This window comes from Ranitomeya imitator, chromosome 3, assembly GCF_032444005.1.
Source record: "Ranitomeya imitator isolate aRanImi1 chromosome 3, aRanImi1.pri, whole genome shotgun sequence".
In the NCBI taxonomy this organism is placed as follows: domain Eukaryota; kingdom Metazoa; phylum Chordata; class Amphibia; order Anura; family Dendrobatidae; genus Ranitomeya; species Ranitomeya imitator.
The window spans coordinates 732,087,758-732,106,277 of record NC_091284.1 but is presented as its reverse complement, the minus strand read 5'-3'; the positions used below and the strand labels follow the sequence as shown (position 1 = coordinate 732,106,277).

At 40.3% G+C, this 18,520-nt stretch overlaps 1 protein-coding gene across 1 annotated transcript in view; it reads right to left on the bottom strand.

The window, feature by feature from the left end:
• The window catches only part of LOC138672315 (aquaporin-2-like), a 30,666-nt gene that overhangs the window by 5,993 nt on the left and 6,153 nt on the right, over positions 1 to 18,520 (bottom strand). Inside the window, exon 2 of the mRNA XM_069760262.1 lies at positions 3,907 to 4,071. Coding sequence (XP_069616363.1) covers positions 3,907 to 4,071 — 165 coding nt within the window. The remainder of the gene's footprint in view (positions 1 to 3,906; positions 4,072 to 18,520) is intronic.

Below are 18,520 nucleotides of genomic sequence, written 5' to 3'. Positions count from 1 at the left end.
TGGTATCATCAAAGATGAACTTGTGGGACCTTTTCGGCTTGAGGATAGAGTGAAGCTCAACTCCCAGACCTACTGCCAGTTTCTGGAAGACAACTTCTTGAAGCAGTGGTACAGGAAGAAGTCGGTATCGTTCAAGAAAAACATGATTTTCATGCAGGACAATGCTCCATCACATGCCTCCAACTACTCCACAGCGTGGCTGGCCAGTAAAGGTCTCAAAGAAGAAAAAATGACATGGCCCCCTTGTTCACCTGATCTGAACCCCATAGAGAACCTGTGGTCCCTCATAAAATGTGATATCTACAGGGAGGGAAAACAGTCCACCTCTCGGAACAGTGTCTGTGAGGCTCTGGTGGCTGCTGCACGCAATGTTGATCATAAACAGATCAAGCAACTGACAGAATCTATGGATGGAAGGCTGCTGAGTGTCATCATATAGAAAGGTGGCTATATTGGTCACTAATTTTTGGGAGTTTTGTTTTTGCATGTCAGAAATGTTTATTTCTACATTTTGTACAGTGATATTGGATTACCTGGTGAAAATAAACAAGTGAGATGGGAATATATTTGGTTTTTATTAAGTTGCCTAATAATTCAGCAGAGTAATAGTTACTTGCACAAACAGATATCCTCCTAAGATAGCCAAATCTAAAAAAGACTTCCAAAAATATTAAGCTTTGATATTTATGAGTCTTTTGGGTTGATTGAGAACATAGTTGTTGATCAATAATAAAATAATCCTCTAAAATACAACTTGCCTAATAATTCTGCACACAGTGTATTTCTACGCAGCTGAATGCTCTGGTCTGAACCGCCGGCGGCAGTGCCAGGAATTGATGTGAGAGACTCTCGCGAGTTTCTCGCATTGCACACGCAAGTGTGACCCCGGCTTAACCTAAAGAATCAAGTTGCAGGATAATTTTTACTGCATAAAGAAAACCATAAAAACAAAACTAAAAAAAATTGATGAAAATAAGTTTTTTTGGATAATTTTACTGCACATGGAATTGTGTTCAAGTTTTTCAGTACATTATATGGTAAAGTAAAAGGTGTCATTCAAAACTACAGCTTGTCTTATATAAAATAACCCTCTTGTGGCTATGTCAATGGAAAAGCAAAAAAAAACATTCAACTCTTGGAGAAAGGGCAGAAAAAAAAATGATACTGCAAAACCAAAAATTGACAATTGCAAGGGGGGATTAAGGGGTGCCTACTTTTCAATTCTCTTTGAAAGATTGGTAAGAAACAAGATCATTAACTAAGTATAAGTATCACTAACGCTCAGCTACACACTGACATTTTTAAGTTTTTCCTTCATAAAATTGAAATATAGTAGCATTTATTAGAATAATACCATCAACAGCAAGAAATATTGGGCATCATAATGTAAAGTTATGACGGGCTGTAAAAGTTAATGAGAGTTTCAAAGAAGATCTGACATGTAAATTTCCATCTCTCTTCCAAGAATCCATCTGCTCAGATCTCCTACTGTGTGATGTATCATGGACAGAATACTTTATGTAGTCATCAATGACAGGCAGAAATAATTACACAATATTAATGAATGTTTAATGACATGCCTGAGGTCTCCTCGAACGTGCGTGATTTACCATTACTGATGTCAATACTTGGTTACTGACATCACAGTCTGAGCTATTAGGACGCAGTAGTCAGCTGAAAAATGACAGTAGGACTTGACACATTGTATTGCACAATCCTAGGAGTTTCTCTTGAATTTTCATTAAAAGAGTTCAACAATTGAAGAAAAGGCAAGACTTTGTATGAGACTTCACCTTAGGGCTCCCTCACATGAGCATTAGTGATGAGTGAGTGTACTCGTTGCTCGGGTGGTCTCTGAGTATTTGTGACTGCTCGGAGATTTAGTTTTTGTTGACGCAGCTGCATGATTTACAGCTACTAGCCAGCCTGAGTACATGTGGGGGTTACCTGGTTGATAGGGAATCCCCACATATATTCAAGCTGTCTATCAGCTGTAAATCATGCAGCTGAGGCAAGGAAAACTAAATTTCCGAGCAGTCACAAATTCTCGGAGACCACCCGAGTGTGCTCGGGAAAACCCGAGCAACGAGTATACTCGCTCATCACTAATGAGCATATAACATGGCCGATTGCTCATTGGCTAGGACTTGGCACAATGTTATACTATAGGGAAGTGCAGATCTGCTATTTTTTTCATACCGATTCAGCATGACAAACAAATTGCAGCATTCTATTCCACGAATTCCAGAATTCGGATCAAACGCACCAATACAAGTCTATCGGTGCACGTGAAACGTTGGACTGCACTCAGATGTCAGCGGACTGAGACTATGGAGAAGATGGAGAAATTAAGTTCTCCATCTTCTCCACACCTGTGATGCGATTCTCTCATGTGAAAGAATCAGATCACACTAAAATGACACTCGGCACAGACTCTGACGGAGTTTGAGCCGAGAGTCATTTCGAATAGCAGATCCGATACTCTTGCAGGAGAGAATCATTGGTCGCGTGACCCCAGCCTCACTGCCCAAATTAAGTTTATTTGCCACGGTTAACTCCATACCCTCCCAGGGGATTTTTTTTGTTTCTGCAATTTCATTTTTTTTTTATCAACTTCTTTGTGGCATTGACAATTTATTTATTTTATTTTTTTCTTTTGTTATTTTTACACTGGGAAGAGTAGCGGGATTGAAACTTTTATATTTTTTTATTTTTTATAAGCTTTTTTTCTTCATTTTACTTTATTTTTCTAATCCCTTTGGAAGACTTGAACTCGATCGCTTGATCACTTCTATATACAACAAGCTTGTGGCTGCCATGGCAACTGATCGGGAGCCCACAATCTCATTGTGGGTGGGAAGCTGTGGGCACCAGAATTAGGATAGTGCCAATTAAACTCTGCTGTCAGAGACTGACAATAGCAGGTAAATTATTTGACAGCAGCAATTGGAGCTGATATTAGATGAAGATGCTGGTGGAAAGAGTTAATCTAACAGATTTGGCATGAGAAGGTACATTTACTTGAGCGTATTATTGTATGCGTACAAAATCATGTGATGGTTTGATATTATTCTTGCTGATAGCGCCAAAAACAGCTGTTTGTCCTCATATTAGTACAAAATAGTTGTCCCATTACCAAGATGAGGATAATAATAATATAGTTAGGGAAAAGCATTATGTGACACCTTAAAATCAATGAAAAATATAGAAAAACAGCAATTCGGCCATTTTTTTAAAACTTTTTTATTATGATGCACATTTATTTGGGGTATTGACCATTTGAAAAAAAAGTTAACTTACAAGATATAATTACATCGACTTAAAGGGAGCTTGTTAGATCATAAATGGGTTCTGAACTAAGCACATCAGCTTTTTGGACTGCTTGCCCTGAGAATATTTGTACCTGTATTGTCAAAATACGTGGTTTATGTTCCCAGAAAAAATTATTTATTTGATAGCTGGTCAGTGCACTGGGGGGCGGTCTGATACACCTTTTCTCAACCCATCTCCCTCCCCCTTAAAGACAGCGATGGCTTCAGTTGAGCTCTGTATCAGGGCAGGCGCAGAACAGACACTCCTAGGGTTTATCTTATCCTGATTTTGAGCCTTCACGGGATTTGAGGCCAGAAAGCACTTCAAAGCTACGGCATAGCGCTTAGAAACACACTTGAACTTATCAACAATTTTCAAGGAGGTTTAGGCCCCAGCAGTGACTCTTACTGCAGTGTATAAGACCATTCATATACAGCATTTTTTTTAGAAACTCTCAATGTCCTCCTGGCTCTACAGATATAAGATCGGAAGATCTTTATAGTGGCTAAGCTTTGCTAAGTTACACAACTATTTACTATAGAAAAGGCATAATACAAAAAATGGGCATAACCCAAATAAAATACCAGCACTTACCCCAACTAAGTGACCCACCACCACAGAAAGACCAATGGAAAGTGATGGTGAGCCCACATTGTCATCCCGTCTGTCGTCAGTAGCGGCATAAATGCAGAGCACTAGTTGCAGTGTCAGGATGATTTCCACAGTCACGGCCTGTCCCTCCGTTGCATTATTACTAGGCTGGGAAAACAGACAGAAAAAGAACTTAATGACATTTCAAATTCCCAAATGCCGTCAGACGTGATGAAATTACTTACTGTTTCCCTTTGATAAACGAGCTTCATTAAGATATTATTTTTATTTAATAGCTTTTATTGTATTATCCGCACTGTCGTATTAGATGACAGAGCAGTATCTGATTCTTACATGGAAATGGAATAATTTATTAGCATTGTAAAGTGATACATTCTTCAGTGCAAATATAATTTCCAGGGGGCTGATATTTAAAAAAAAAAATGAATATTTCTGGATATGAAAAAGTGCTGGTTTTATGTTTTTCCATGTAAAAAAAAAAAAATAACTACACAGCAAAGTTACTTTTCAGCTTTGCTGTGTAGACTGAGACCAGTGGCAAATTAAATTTACCTTAAGCTCCTTACAAAATTTGGGCTTCCTCCCTAATTCTATAGTAACAGCGAGCGGGCAGACATATTTTGACCTGTTATGCATTTCTGATCCAATGCAGTCAGAAGCAGAATAAACAGCTATTAAATCCCATGACTCACAGGTGGTATTTCCTCAGATTGTAGTGATTCACTTTCCTTTTCATCCATATTCAGTTCATATCAACATGATGACTTCTTTAAGTGATGACTTAAAATGGAAATATACTTTCCACAAACTTTGCATAAATCAATAGTATAGGAGGATATAAGAACCTCTGTTATACATATTATCAGGGAAATCCACTACCTCTCTCTCCCACTTAGCCACTTCTACCTCTCCGCTCTGCTTCCTGAACTTATTCACTGTGAAAATCAGCTCTAATCCTTCTTGCCCTGACAAGAAAGACTGCAGGAGTCTTGTAACTTAGCCTGTTATACTCTATGGAGCGGAGCAGAAGGAAGAAGAGTAAGGAGCAGGGACAGGAAACAAGCAGAGGGAAACATAGAAAGATTGTGGTGGAATTCTAACAAGTCTGTTACCTCATCCCAAAGCTGATTCACATCCTGACAGCTGAACATTATAGTATTTTGTCCTCTATGTTGTTGCTTGTCTCTATGTGCTAAAAAGTGAGTGATGAGGACAAATCCATCTCTGTAAGCTGTGCTGTTGTAGGAGAGATCACTGCAGCACATGGATTGCGAATTAAAAAATGGAGCATGCAGACTGGTAAACTAGTGATAATGTAATATTTACGTCATAGACTGGCCAGATATAGTGTTATTCTTCATGTATACACACAGTACAGCTTATTCTGAAAAGTTACTCAACAGTACAGTTAGCCTTTATTTCTGTACTGCAGACAGTTTTGCGCCACCTTGAAAGGGACAGCAAGAAGCCTGAGGCACTTGGTGCAGGGGCAACAAGAAGAATTTGTTGTGCGTGCACGGGGGGTAACAGAAACAGTACTGCACATGGGGCAGGGAGACAGGAAGGACAGTGTGGAACCTAGTGTATGGCGGGGGAAGGACAGGGAGAAACCTGGTTTGGGTGCATGAAGTCTCCATAAATTAGCATGCTTTTTAGCAAGGTTCACCAACAAAATTGGGAAATGTGTCACCTCACCAGCTGTGCCGATACTGTGTAGCTGCATGCACCATAGTCTTTATCCCAATAAAGGAGTCAGCAGGACCATACTACCAATCGTGGGTCATATGATCAGGGCAGTTTCAGTCAACAGAGCTACAAGCTCTGGGTACAGAGCTACAACACCTAGAGAGGCTAGAGAGCTACAACAGCTAGAGAGGCTAGAGAGCTACAACAGCTAGAGAGGCTAGAGAGCTACAACAGCTAGAGAGGCTAGAGAGCTACAACACCTAGAGAGGCTAGAGAGCTACAACAGCTAGAGAGGCTAGAGAGCTACAACAGCTAGAGAGGCTAGAGAGCTACAACAGCTAGAGAGGCTAGAGAGCTACAACAGCTAGAGAGGCTAGAGAGCTACAACAGCTAGAGAGGCTAGAGAGCTACGACTAGTGGGATAATATGAGTCATGTGGGGTAAAATGTGACTGGCCATGTTTTAAAGGAAGTGTGTCACCAAGTTTTTGCTAGCCCAAAGCAGCATGATGTAGGTGCAGAAATCCTGATTCTAAAGATGTATCACTTACTGGTCTACTTAGTGTAGTTGTGATAAAAATCAACTGTGTCCTGCAGTTTTTATTTAAAAAACTGTTTTCTCTGCTACAAATCTAGCGGTTCTCTAAAGGCTGAGCTCTGTATAACCTCCGCCCACACCACTGACCGGCTGGTTTCTGTGTACACTGTGCATAATTAATGTCTACACTTGAATACCAAAGTCATTCACAAACCACTCATGCACATATAAAATATATTCTACATTTTTATTGTACAAGGTTAGGAATATAAAAAAATAAAAATACGCTTAAAAATAAAGTTTAAAAAGAGACTAATCAAGTAATGAGGACGTTGGCTATAGTAAAGGGCAAGGTTAGCAGTTCACGTATGTTAAGAATAGCTCCAATTTATAAATGACCGATCCTGCACAATGGCCTATAGACACAGGGGTATCAATATACACACGTCACACAGTACTGCTACTGCCCACCCATACTGCAGAGCAGAGATCACCGCAGCCATATCGAAGTGCTTTTTACAAGAAATGCTTTGTCAAAGGATCGGAGCCATTCTTAACATATGTGAACTGCTAACCTTGTTGTTTACTTGAGCCACCTTACTTGATTCATCTCTTTTAAACTTTATTTTTACATTTATTATTGTTATTTTATTTCATTTGAATATATTTTATATATGTGTGAGTGGTTTGTGAATACCTTTGTTATTCATACAGTATGTAGGCACTAATATTGGAAGAATCCACTCCACTGATTGTTTCTAAGCATCGATAGGGAGTCTGATATGAGTATGTTTCTAGCCAATACTAATACATATGCATGCTTTATAAATATTTGTTTGTTACACTATACATAAGCAGAAAGCTGCCAATCAGTGGTGGGGTGTGCAGCAAGTCAAATAGTCTTCTAGTGATAATCTTCTGCTGATAAAACAGTGATTTTATAAAAAATTCTCTAAGCAAACAAGCAAGTGACACATCACTGGAATCAGGGTTTCTGCTGCTCTCATATTGGATGGTAAAAACCTGTTGACAGATTGCCTTTAAGATAATGGCCTGTGAGGATCTAGAGCAGTGTTCCCCAACTCCGGTCCTCAAGAGCCACCAACAGGTCATGTTTTCAGGATTTCCTTAGTATTGCACAGGTAATAATTGCATCACCTGCACAGGCAATAATTCCATCACCTAGGCCATACTAAAGAAATCCTGAAAACATGAGGACCGGAGTTGGGGAACACTGCTCTAGAGAATTGGGCCTAAACTGCCCATAATATAACTCACCAGCCCAGCACCAGGTATAGGGAGGGCAGAGTAATCTCAGTCATTATCATTAGAGGATTTACTGATAGATGACAGCTTTATTGCACTGCTGAAGACCTAAATTAGATTGGGTATACACACAAATATTGCTCTCTAGGGGAGAGAGCTGTAATCGACTTCTTCCTGGAGACTGCTTTTGTCTAGAGACATTCGTTCCTACATTTAACAGTTGCTCCAATGTGGAAAATGCATGGGATAGAAAACAGATGGCTCCAGTACTTCAAACCTACCATAACAGCCATATTATTGCTCCTCTATGGAATTAAAGGTATTGCAGAGTTGTGATCATGCTATACTCTCCTATTTCAGCAACAAAAAACTCCCATAATGTGTAATACTTATGGGAATATGAAGAGATCCAAAACCAATAAATGATAAAATTAAGCTTTATTACATAGCAGTTACAAATACCATCTAGCAAAGCAAAATACCATCCAGGGACACCAAGCGAAAAAAGAGGGAAGTTACATCAAAGTGGGTACAGATAATCAACAATATGAAACTCATATACCAACAAGCCCAATTTATATAACACATATAATGAAATTTTGCTGGAATCTTTGAAACGCTTTTTAATTAAAGATCAAAATTCTAAGCCAAGAATGCCAGACTTTCATAAAGGGTTCTCAATTCCGTTTCTGTAGGAACTTCGTGGAACATTTTCCTTAAAAGCTTTAGTATTTGAGTTTCAGTCCAGTCAAAATCAGAGTCTCAAGTGAACTAGCTCACAATATAAGTTGCCATGCCTTCTTCTCTACACTGCTGAAATCACACCCCGCTCACACAGCAGAGAATGGGAAAAGACTTGAAAAATATATCTTAAATACAAAAATATTAAAACTTGAGAGTCCTCAAACTGCACTACTCTATGTCCTTTTGTGTATAAATATGCGACTCTTCAGATTTTGCGTTACATAATGCTTAAAGAGGAGACCTGAGTAGTCTCGAAAGCTTGACATTTATTACCATCTTTTCCGTAAGCCAACAAAAGATATCAATTACTGAGGACTCTCAATTTTAATATTTGTCCGATGAAACACTGTGAATCTCTGACTCAGTGTAATTGCTGTAATCACAAGACATTGTTAGCTAGAAAGTTGCCTGTACAAACTGAAAAAGAGCACGGAATTCCATTTCTGTTAGATATTCAAGTCATTTAAGCTTTCTGTTCTTGTAAATTACATTATTTTAGATTTGATGCTTAAATTTACAGTTTGAAGTGTATCTTCTTTTAAGTGGATCACTAGAGGTTAGCTTTTGGGCTACGATCACTCAGCTTTGGTGCTGCTTTTGAAAGGAAAGATTAAATTGAATTCAGCAAGTTTTTACTTAATTTTCATTTTTTAAATCTACTACTGGATTTTGCTAAAAAAAGACTGCATCAAACTTAAAAAAACAAAAACAGGTAGGATTGTGATTCCAGACAGAATTCCAAATTCTGAAAATTTGTCTCAAAATGTAATTTTGTTGGCAGTGGATTAATCTCTGTACTGTTCAGTTGTTCAACAGTGAATATATATTTATTCAGGAGCAAAGATAACACAGCTTACATCCGGTATTTCTTATAGCTTATGATCTTAGCATCTTGTCTGTCAGATTGCAAAGAGAAAGAAAAATATGCTCCAGCTACACACACAGTGAGCAGGAACTTCCTGTTTTGTTGTTTTTAACAGTGCTTTACTGGCAATATAACACTATTGCTGGAGACAGAAACTCATGCACTACCGAACAATAGAAAGCAGTAATTGTGGCAATATATACAATAATATGCATTATTCCAACACCCCCACTTAACAACCACTTATCCTCTTAGTCTTATAGTGGTTCTGAATTCTTCAAATTTGGCTCTTGGATGTGATTTTCCCATAACATCAGCTATCATCTGGTCAGTCTCGCAATAAACAAATTTAATTACGCCACATTATATAAAATCACGCAGGATTTTCCAGAGCTGACTACTCCCACCAGTGGCACCCTGTTTTTGGCGGGCACTCACAGAGAAGAGATAACAACAAGCTTAGGAAGCTAACCAAGAGCAGTGAAGTATGTAGCCACGTGACCTAATTGTTCCAACCTTCAAGATGTCTATGAGGGTTTAGCGATGGTCAATGGAACAGATCTGTGTTCTTCCAGCTGAAGCCATGGTTTCCTAACCTGGCATCCTGCAAATTCACTTGAAATAGAGGCAAAGTTTCCTTATATAGTTCACAACTGTCCTTCAAGCCATCAATAAGGGGAAGGGGTGATGAGGTTAACCCGCATTGTTTGATTATTCATAGTTTATCCTTCAATGTTTGCAAGTCAACAAACTGCATGGCCTGGTATAATGTATAATCAACAGATCAGCAAACATCACTGTTCAGTGACGTTGCGTCCCTTTTTTGTAAAGATAACAGTATAATAAACTGTAGGAGCTGATATAAGAGGTAAATAACAACCATTCATCAATTTGCAAATATCAACTCCATCTACAAGAATAATCAATAATTCAGACAATAGTCTATGATTCTGGGCCTACAGAATTAACGTCTGGCAAAATTAAGAAGAAATTCTTTGTCATCATAGTCATGTACAAGTCCTCTTCAATTTCACCATTTAAAACGGCAGTTTTGATGTCAAAATGTCTGACAAACATCTTTTGTACAGCACCTATAGCCATTAGAGTCCTGAATGTGGTCTGTTTAGGAACAAGAAAAAATGTGACAGCATAATCTTCACCATATTTCTGAGAATATCCATATGCGACTAATATTGCTTTAAATCTGTGAACGTTGTCTTCGGAGTCATACTTGGTCTTACAAACCAATTTACATTTGATTGCTTTCTTGCCTTGGGTAGTTTTTTGAGTTTCCAAGCTTATAGAAGAAGAAGGGATTTAATTTCCTCATTAGCAGCATTAAGCCACTTAAGTTGTTCATGGACAGATAGTTGTTGCAAAAAAGTATGATAGACACTTAGTTGGTATACCCTTGTTTGATCTTGACAATTTCCTGACTTCAGGTTCACTTGAATTTTCTGTTGCTTCTTCAGTGGTTTCCTTGTTATTTTGAAATTGTGAATGAGATTGTTGTTGCTTTAGATGGACTACTGGTATGATGTCATGATATGTCATCATGGTATGAATTGAGTAACACGATGTTCTCATTAATCATTACATCTCTTCTTATTGTGACCTTGTTGGTTCCTGGGTGCAAGATCCTATATCCTTTTTTGAGTTTAACTATACCCCACTAGAATACCCTCCTTTGCATGAGATTCCCACTTGCCACATTTTTTTTGGGGGGGGGATATGTACAAATACTTTACTTCGAATATTCTTATGTGTTGTAGTTCAGGCTTCTTGCTGTTCCATTGCTCCAATGGAGTGTTCTCAGTAGCTTTACCTGGTAGTCTGGTTTTGAAGATAGCAAGCTGTCATGATTGCTTTGCCTCAATATGTTGTTGACAAATCTGTGTCAAATAGCATATTTCTTACACTTTTACAAAGTGTCCGGTTCCTTTGAAAAGGGTTGTATGATACAGTCGTCTGAAACACGCTTCTGTTTTCCTTAAAATGCTTTGTGTCTTATTACTTGTGTATTCAGTTCCATTATCTGCATGTTGAATTTTTGGCATTTTCCCAAATTTGTTATATACTTCAACGAGATATATTTCAAGTTTCTCTGGAACTGCATCTTTGCTGTGAAGCAAATAGCCAACTGTGAATCTTGAATGCTCATGGATAAATGTGAGAAAATACCTCTTCTTTCCACCAGTTTGAGTACTCATTGAACCACAAACATTTGTGTGTATTAAGTCCAGAATCTGTTCTGATTTTGTAGTTGTATTATTAGATTACCAGACCAATGCCCAAACCCCATAACCTACCTATCCAACATCACTGAAGGGGGGCTTAATTGTCTCCTCTCCAAATCGCACCTCACCACCTGTGTGCTCAACCCCATCCCATCCCACCTCCTCCCCAACCTCACCACCACTCTTATCCCATCCCTAACCCACCTCTTCAACTTAACTTCTGGCACTTTCCCTTTTGCTTTCAAACATGCCACAATCACGACTATCCTTATAAAGCCAACCCTCGATCAAATAGCTATGTCCAGCTATCGCCCAGTATCGCTGCTCCTATTTGCTTCCAAACTCTTGGAGCAGCACGTCCACGCTGAACTTTTCCTCCCACCTCCCATCAAACTTTCTCTTTGACAATCTACAACCTGGTTTCCGCCCCATCACTCAACTGAGACAGCCCTGACCAAAATCACTAATGACCTATTTACACCCAAAGCTAACGCACAATACTCTGTACTCCTCCTTCTAGACTTGTCCTCTGCTTTCAATACAGTTGACCACTGCCTCCTACTACAGATCCTCTCCTCCTTTGGCATCAAAGACCTCGCCCTATCCTGGATCTCATACCTTTCCAACCGCACATTCAGCGTCTCCCACTCCCACGCTACCTCCTCATCCCACCCTCTCTCAGTTGGAGTCCCCCAAGGCTCTGTTCTAGGACCCCTACTCTTCTCAATCTATACACTTGGTCTGGGACAACTCATATAGCCTCATGGATTCCAGTACCACCTTTATGCTGATGACACTCAGATCTACCTTTCTGGTCCAGACATCACCTCTCTACTGTCCAGAATCCCGGAGAGTCTATCAGCCATATCCTCCTTCTTCTCCTCTCGCTTCCTCAAACTCAATGTGGACAAATCTGAACTCATCATCTTTCCTCCATCTCATAGATCTTCCTTACCTGACCTGTTATGACCTGGTGGTAAGGACAATAATGGACCTGGTGGTTAAGAGCACACGGAATGACCTGATAGTTACAAATAATATAGGACGAGCTCTGAGACGTGGGAACTCTGCTGACCGCAATCCCTAATCCTATCACACACACTAGAAATAGCCGTGGATTGCTCCTAACGCTCCCTATGCAACTCGACACAGCCTAAGGAACTAGCTAGCCCTGATGATAGAAAAATAAGCCTACCTTGCCTCAGAGAAATTCCCCAAAGGAAAAGGCAGCCCCCCACATATAATGACTGTGAGTAAAGATGAAAATACAAACACAGAGATGAAATAGATTTAGCAAAGAGAGGCCCGACTTACTGAACAGACTGAGGATAGGAAAGGTAACTTTGCGGTCAGCACAAAAAACTACAAAAAGACCACGCAGAGGGCGCAAAAGACCCTCCGCACCGACTCACGGTGCGGAGGCGCTCCCTCTGCGTCCCAGAGCTTCCAGCAAGCAAGACAAAAATCAAAATAGCAAGCTGGACAGAAAAATAGCAAACTAAAGAAAAACAAGCAGGAACTTAGCTTCTGCTGGGAAGACAGGTCACAAGAACGATCCAGGAGTGAACTAGACCAATACTGGAACATTGACAGGTGGCATGGAGCAATGATCTAAGTGGAGTTAAATAGAGCAGCCAGCTAACGAATTAACCTCGTCACCTGTGGAAGGAAACTCAGAAGCCGCAGCCCCATGGACAGAACCAGCCGAAGTACCATTCATGACCACAGGAGGGAGCTTGACAACAGAATTCACAACACTGACCTATCTATCGCAATTAATGACATCACGCTTTCCCCCAGTCCGCTGCTTTGAGGTAACCCTTAACTCTGCCCTGTCCTTCAAACCGCATATCCAAGCTCTTTCCACCTCCTGTCACCTCCAGCTCAAAAATATCTCCAGAATCTATCCTTTCATCAACCGTCAATCTACTAAAATGCTTGTGCATGCCCTCATCATCTCCCGCCATGACTACTCCTTTTCTGTGGCCTCCCTGCTAACACCCTTGTACCTCTCCAGTCCATCCTTAACTCTGCTGCCTAAATCAGCTCTCTCCTCACTACTCCTCCCCTTCCCCCCTCAGCAAATCTCTTCACTGGCCCCCATTCCTTCAGCGTATCCAGTTCAAATTACTAATACTAACCAACAAAGCCCTCCATAACCTGTCTCCTCCATATATCTCTGAACTAATCTCCCGATATCTTTTCTCACGTAATCTCCGGTCCTCCCAAGACCTCCTTCTCTCCTCCACACTTATTCGCTACTCACCCAACTGCCTCCAAGACTTCTTCTGAATATCCCCCAACCTCTGGAATTCTTTGCCCCAATACGTCCGACCATTAACCACATTCGGATCCTTCAGACGGAACCTGAAAACCCACCTCTTCAGGAAAGCCTACAGCCTGCACTGACCCCGCTGCCTCCTCACCACTACTGAAGCTACCACCTCACCAACACCGGAGCTCCTGCAACCCTTAACCTATTGTCTCCTTCCCCACCATCCTGTAGAATGTAAGCCCGCAAGGGCAGGGTCCTCGCCCCTCCGTATCATTCTGTAATTGTTAGTTTGCTTACTGTGAGTGATATCTGTAATTTGTATGTAACCACTTCTCATGTACAGCACCATGGAATCAATTGTGCTATATAAATAAATAAATAATAATAATGATGATGATAATAATATTAGGAAAGGATTTTTTTGACATTTTCACCAATGGCAGTGCTTCAGTCTGGACTTCAGATGGAAAATGAGATTCAGTCATATCTACCGATGAAGCCATTGAATTTAATAAAGCTGATGGAGTCACTTTGTGGGCGGCCTGACCTCACTTTCGGCATTGTCCTCCTTTTGAGGTGGGCACAAAAAACGTGGTCAACCATATTTTTATGAATTACTCGAAAAGGATGACAATTCTAAAACTGAGGTCAAATAAAGCACAAAGTGACTCTATCTCAGAATCAAAATTCTATGCCAAAAATATCAGAACTGAGAGTTAAAAAAGAAAGCATGCTACTACTAAACACTTTCATACTTATGAGACTGCATATTTTGGCTGCTAAAACCCCTTCAACCAAGGGACAATATTCTTCCTTGATATGCTTTCTATTCAAGACAGGTTTATTTGTACCTTCATGGAAGATATAAGGAATCTACCATATTTGTTCAGTATTACAAGCATAGAAGCTCATTTACGAGTAGTAATTCTCCTTGATGTGACAAATGATCTCCGTGCGTTAAATTGTACGTAAGAATATCATTCCAAGGGTAATTGCCCTCTTGTATTCAACCAATTATCACTTAAGTGATCATCAATGGGAGTTGTTGCAGTAAGTTAAATCAAAGATATCATTAAATACCGAGCATCAGCCCATTAAGATCTATAATTAATATTCTACATGTGACATGGCAAAAAGTTATGAATGAGGTCATGATGCAAATGTGGAAAATCACCCTACAATAAGGAAGTAAAAATAAAGTTTTAGGTTAAAACTGAAAATTAAAAGTAGTTATGATCTTTAAATCGTTTCTGGTGTACCTTCAAGTATATCAATCATTGAAGCATAATTTCTATGTCTTCATATCCCAATTTCTATTGCGGCAAAAATTTCGGAAGTGCTGAAGTTATAATTAAAGCACAGGGAGTATTTATATTTGTAAAGTATGAGACTCCAAATCCATGAAAGCAAATTATGACAGGACCAGGAAAACACTTTGGGAAATCCCTGTATGCTGTGTTAAAGGGGTATTCACATCTCCAAGATCCTATTCCAATATGTAGTAAGTTTAATAATAATAATAATAATAATAATAATAATAATATTAGCAAATACCTCCAATTAGAAATGTGGTGTATGTTTTATGATTTGATGTGTCTCTTTCCTCATGCGCGGGCATTACAGGACCTTAAGTATTCATGGTTACGACCACTCACAAATAACTCTCAGTAGAACAGTAGTCATAACCATAGATACCTAAGGTCCTCCAATGCCTGAACATGAGGAATGTGACACAACGAATCATAAAAACTATACTACATTTCTAATTGGAGGTATTTGCAAAAATTGTTATTATTACACCTACTACATATTGGGATAAGATCTTGTAAGTGGAAATACCCCATTAAATTTATTAAAGAGTTAAGGAGATATAATGAACAAAAGCTCTCTAAAACAGAACCTGCAATAGAGTATAGAAGAAAAACTTAGACCCCCTGGGCGCTACTGAAATGCATGATGGCTCATAGGTAGAGTTATTGGTCACTTTATTGAGGTACCATGTGCTTCAACAACAAACAGGAACCTTCATCAGGCCTTTCAGTGTTGAAATGTGTTGCCGCAATACCGTGACCATTCCTCTTCCTATGAGTCCTCGTTCTTTCCTTCATTGGTTCCCTTTTTCCTATGTGCTCCATGGCGCTTACTGCGGTTGCCATCTCATATAACCAGCACATGGAGGAGCAGCAGTTGATGCAAGTTTTCGGACAGAGATGTGCCAGTTAGAAGCTCATCTCCTTAAGGTGAACAGTTCCGATTACTCTCACAGTTAATTTATTCACTCAAACCTCTATTCTGTCGAGCACCGCTTTTTTATCTTTTTCCATTAGATTTAAATGTAGCCTTTCATGTATCTGATCTGCAGGCCGGATGTTATAGAGATGAAGTAGCTGTGGGATTTGTGGGAAAATGTTCAGTAATCCTTTCATATTATTAATTGACGTCTCTGGTATTTGTATGTAGCTGAGTCCAGTGGGCAGTCATAGTCAGTATTTGAAAGTCTTCACTACATGACTGTGTTTGCAGATATAGCTCTGAATCATTTAGGAGGACCGCCAACAGGTCTAATGTTCTAAAAAAAACAGGGATGTCAGTGACTAATATGCAAGTCATCCTTAAAGGGAACCTGTCACCCCCAAAATCGATGATGAGGTAAGCTCACCGTCATCAGGGGCTTATCTACAGCATTCTGGAATGCTGCAGATAAGCCCCCGATGTTACCTGAAAGAGGAGAAAAAGAGGTTAGATTATACTCACCCAGTGGCGGTCCCACTGCGGTCCGGTCAAATGGGCGTCTCAGGTCCGCTCTGGCGCCTCCTATCTTCATTCCATGATGTCCTCTTCTGGTCTTCACGCCGTGGCTCCGGCGCAGGCGTACTTTGTCTGCCCTGTTGAGGGCGGAACAAAGTACTGCAATGCGCAGGCAGCGGGAAAGGTCAGAGAGGCCCAGCGCCTGCGCACTGCAGTACTTTGCTCTGCCCTCAACAGGGCAGACAAAGTACGCCTGCACCAAAGCTGCAGTGTGAAGACAAAAAGAGGACATCATGGAATGAAGATGGGAGGAGCTGTACCAGACCTGAGACGCCCACCAGAGCGGGACCGCCCCTGGGTGAGTATAATCTAACGTTATTTTCTCCTCTTTCAGGTAACATCGGCGGCTTATCTACAGCATTACAGAATGCTGTAGATAAGCACCTGATGACGGTGAGCTTAACTCACCATCGATTTTGGGGGTGGCAGGTTCCCTTTAAATGTTTACTGAAAAAGTAGATATCATTTTGCTCAACTACTCCTTCTCGGTTTCTCAACTCTTCCATTATCTTTTGTCTGTCATGCTTTGCAATTTGGTATCACAAAGAGATGCCAACAGAAAGCAGCTGGTCTGTACTTGAAATCTCGAGGCTGACATATAGTAGGTATTAAAGATCGCTCCTGTCAAACCAATCTAATCAGTTTTTATGAAGAGGTAAGCTATAGACTGGACCACGGTGAGTCATTGGACGTGGTATATCTCGATTTTTCCAAAGCGTTTGATACCGTGCCGCACAAGAGGTTGGTACACAAAATGAGAATGCTTGGTCTGGGGGAAAATGTGTGTAAATGGGTTAGTAACTGGCTTAGTGATAGAAAGCAGAGGGTGGTTATAAATGGTATAGTCTCTAACTGGGTCGCTGTGACCAGTGGGGTACCGCAGGGGTCAGTATTGGGACCTGTTCTCTTCAACATATTCATTAATGATCTGGTAGAAGGTTTACACAGTAAAATATCGATATTTGCAGATGATACAAAACTATGTAAAGCAGTTAATACAAGAGAAGATAGTATTCTGCTACAGATGGATCTGGATAAGTTGGAAACTTGGGCTGAAAGGTGGCAGATGAGGTTTAACAATGATAAATGTAAGGTTATACACATGGGAAGAGGGAATCAATATCACCATTACACACTGAACGGGAAACCACTGGGTAAATCTGACAGGGAGAAGGACTTGGGGATCCTAGTTAATGATAAACTTACCTGGAGCAGCCAGTGCCAGGCAGCAGCTGCCAAGGCAAACAGGATCATGGGGTGCATTAAAAGAGGTCTGGATACACATGATGAGAGCATTATACTGCCTCTGTACAAATCCCTAGTTAGACCGCACATGGAGTACTGTGTCCAGTTTTGGGCACCGGTGCTCAGGAAGGATATAATGGAACTAGAGAGAGTACAAAGGAGGGCAACAAAATTAATAAAGGGGATGGGAGAACTACAATACCCAGATAGATTAGCGAAATTAGGATTATTTAGTCTAGAAAAAAGACGACTGAGGGGCGATCTAATAACCATGTATAAGTATATAAGGGGACAATACAAATATCTCGCTGAGGATCTGTTTATACCAAGGAAGGTGACGGGCACAAGGGGGCATTCTTTGCGTCTGGAGGAGAGAAGGTTTTTCCACCAACATAGAAGAGGATTCTTTACTGTTAGGGCAGTGAGAATCTGGAATTGCTTGCCTGAGGAGGTGGTGATGGCGAACTCAGTCGAGGGGTTCAAGAGAGGCCTGGATGTCTTCCTGGAGCAGAACAATATTGTATCATACAATTATTAGGTTCTGTAGAAGGACGTAGATCTGGGGATTTATTATGATGGAATATAGGCTGAACTGGATGGACAAATGTCTTTTTTTGGCCTTACTAACTATGTTACTATGTTACTATGTTAAAGTCTTTGGGTTTATTAGGTTTTTAGTCTCTAGGTTTATTAGGTTCTCTTCGACTCCACAGAAAACTTTATCTGTGGTGGAGAGTCTAGTAAGAAAGACTACAGATAAAAATTGTGAAAGAGTAGAAAGACCTTCTGCTCCACAACAAAGTACAGGAAGCCGCAACAAGAAGGGATTCGCCATGGCATCCAGAAAACTGTCAAATCTCTATGTGGCTCCCTAAGAACAAGGGCTTACAAAATCAGAGGAAACAATCGAGTTAGTCCAAAACAAATTAAGTG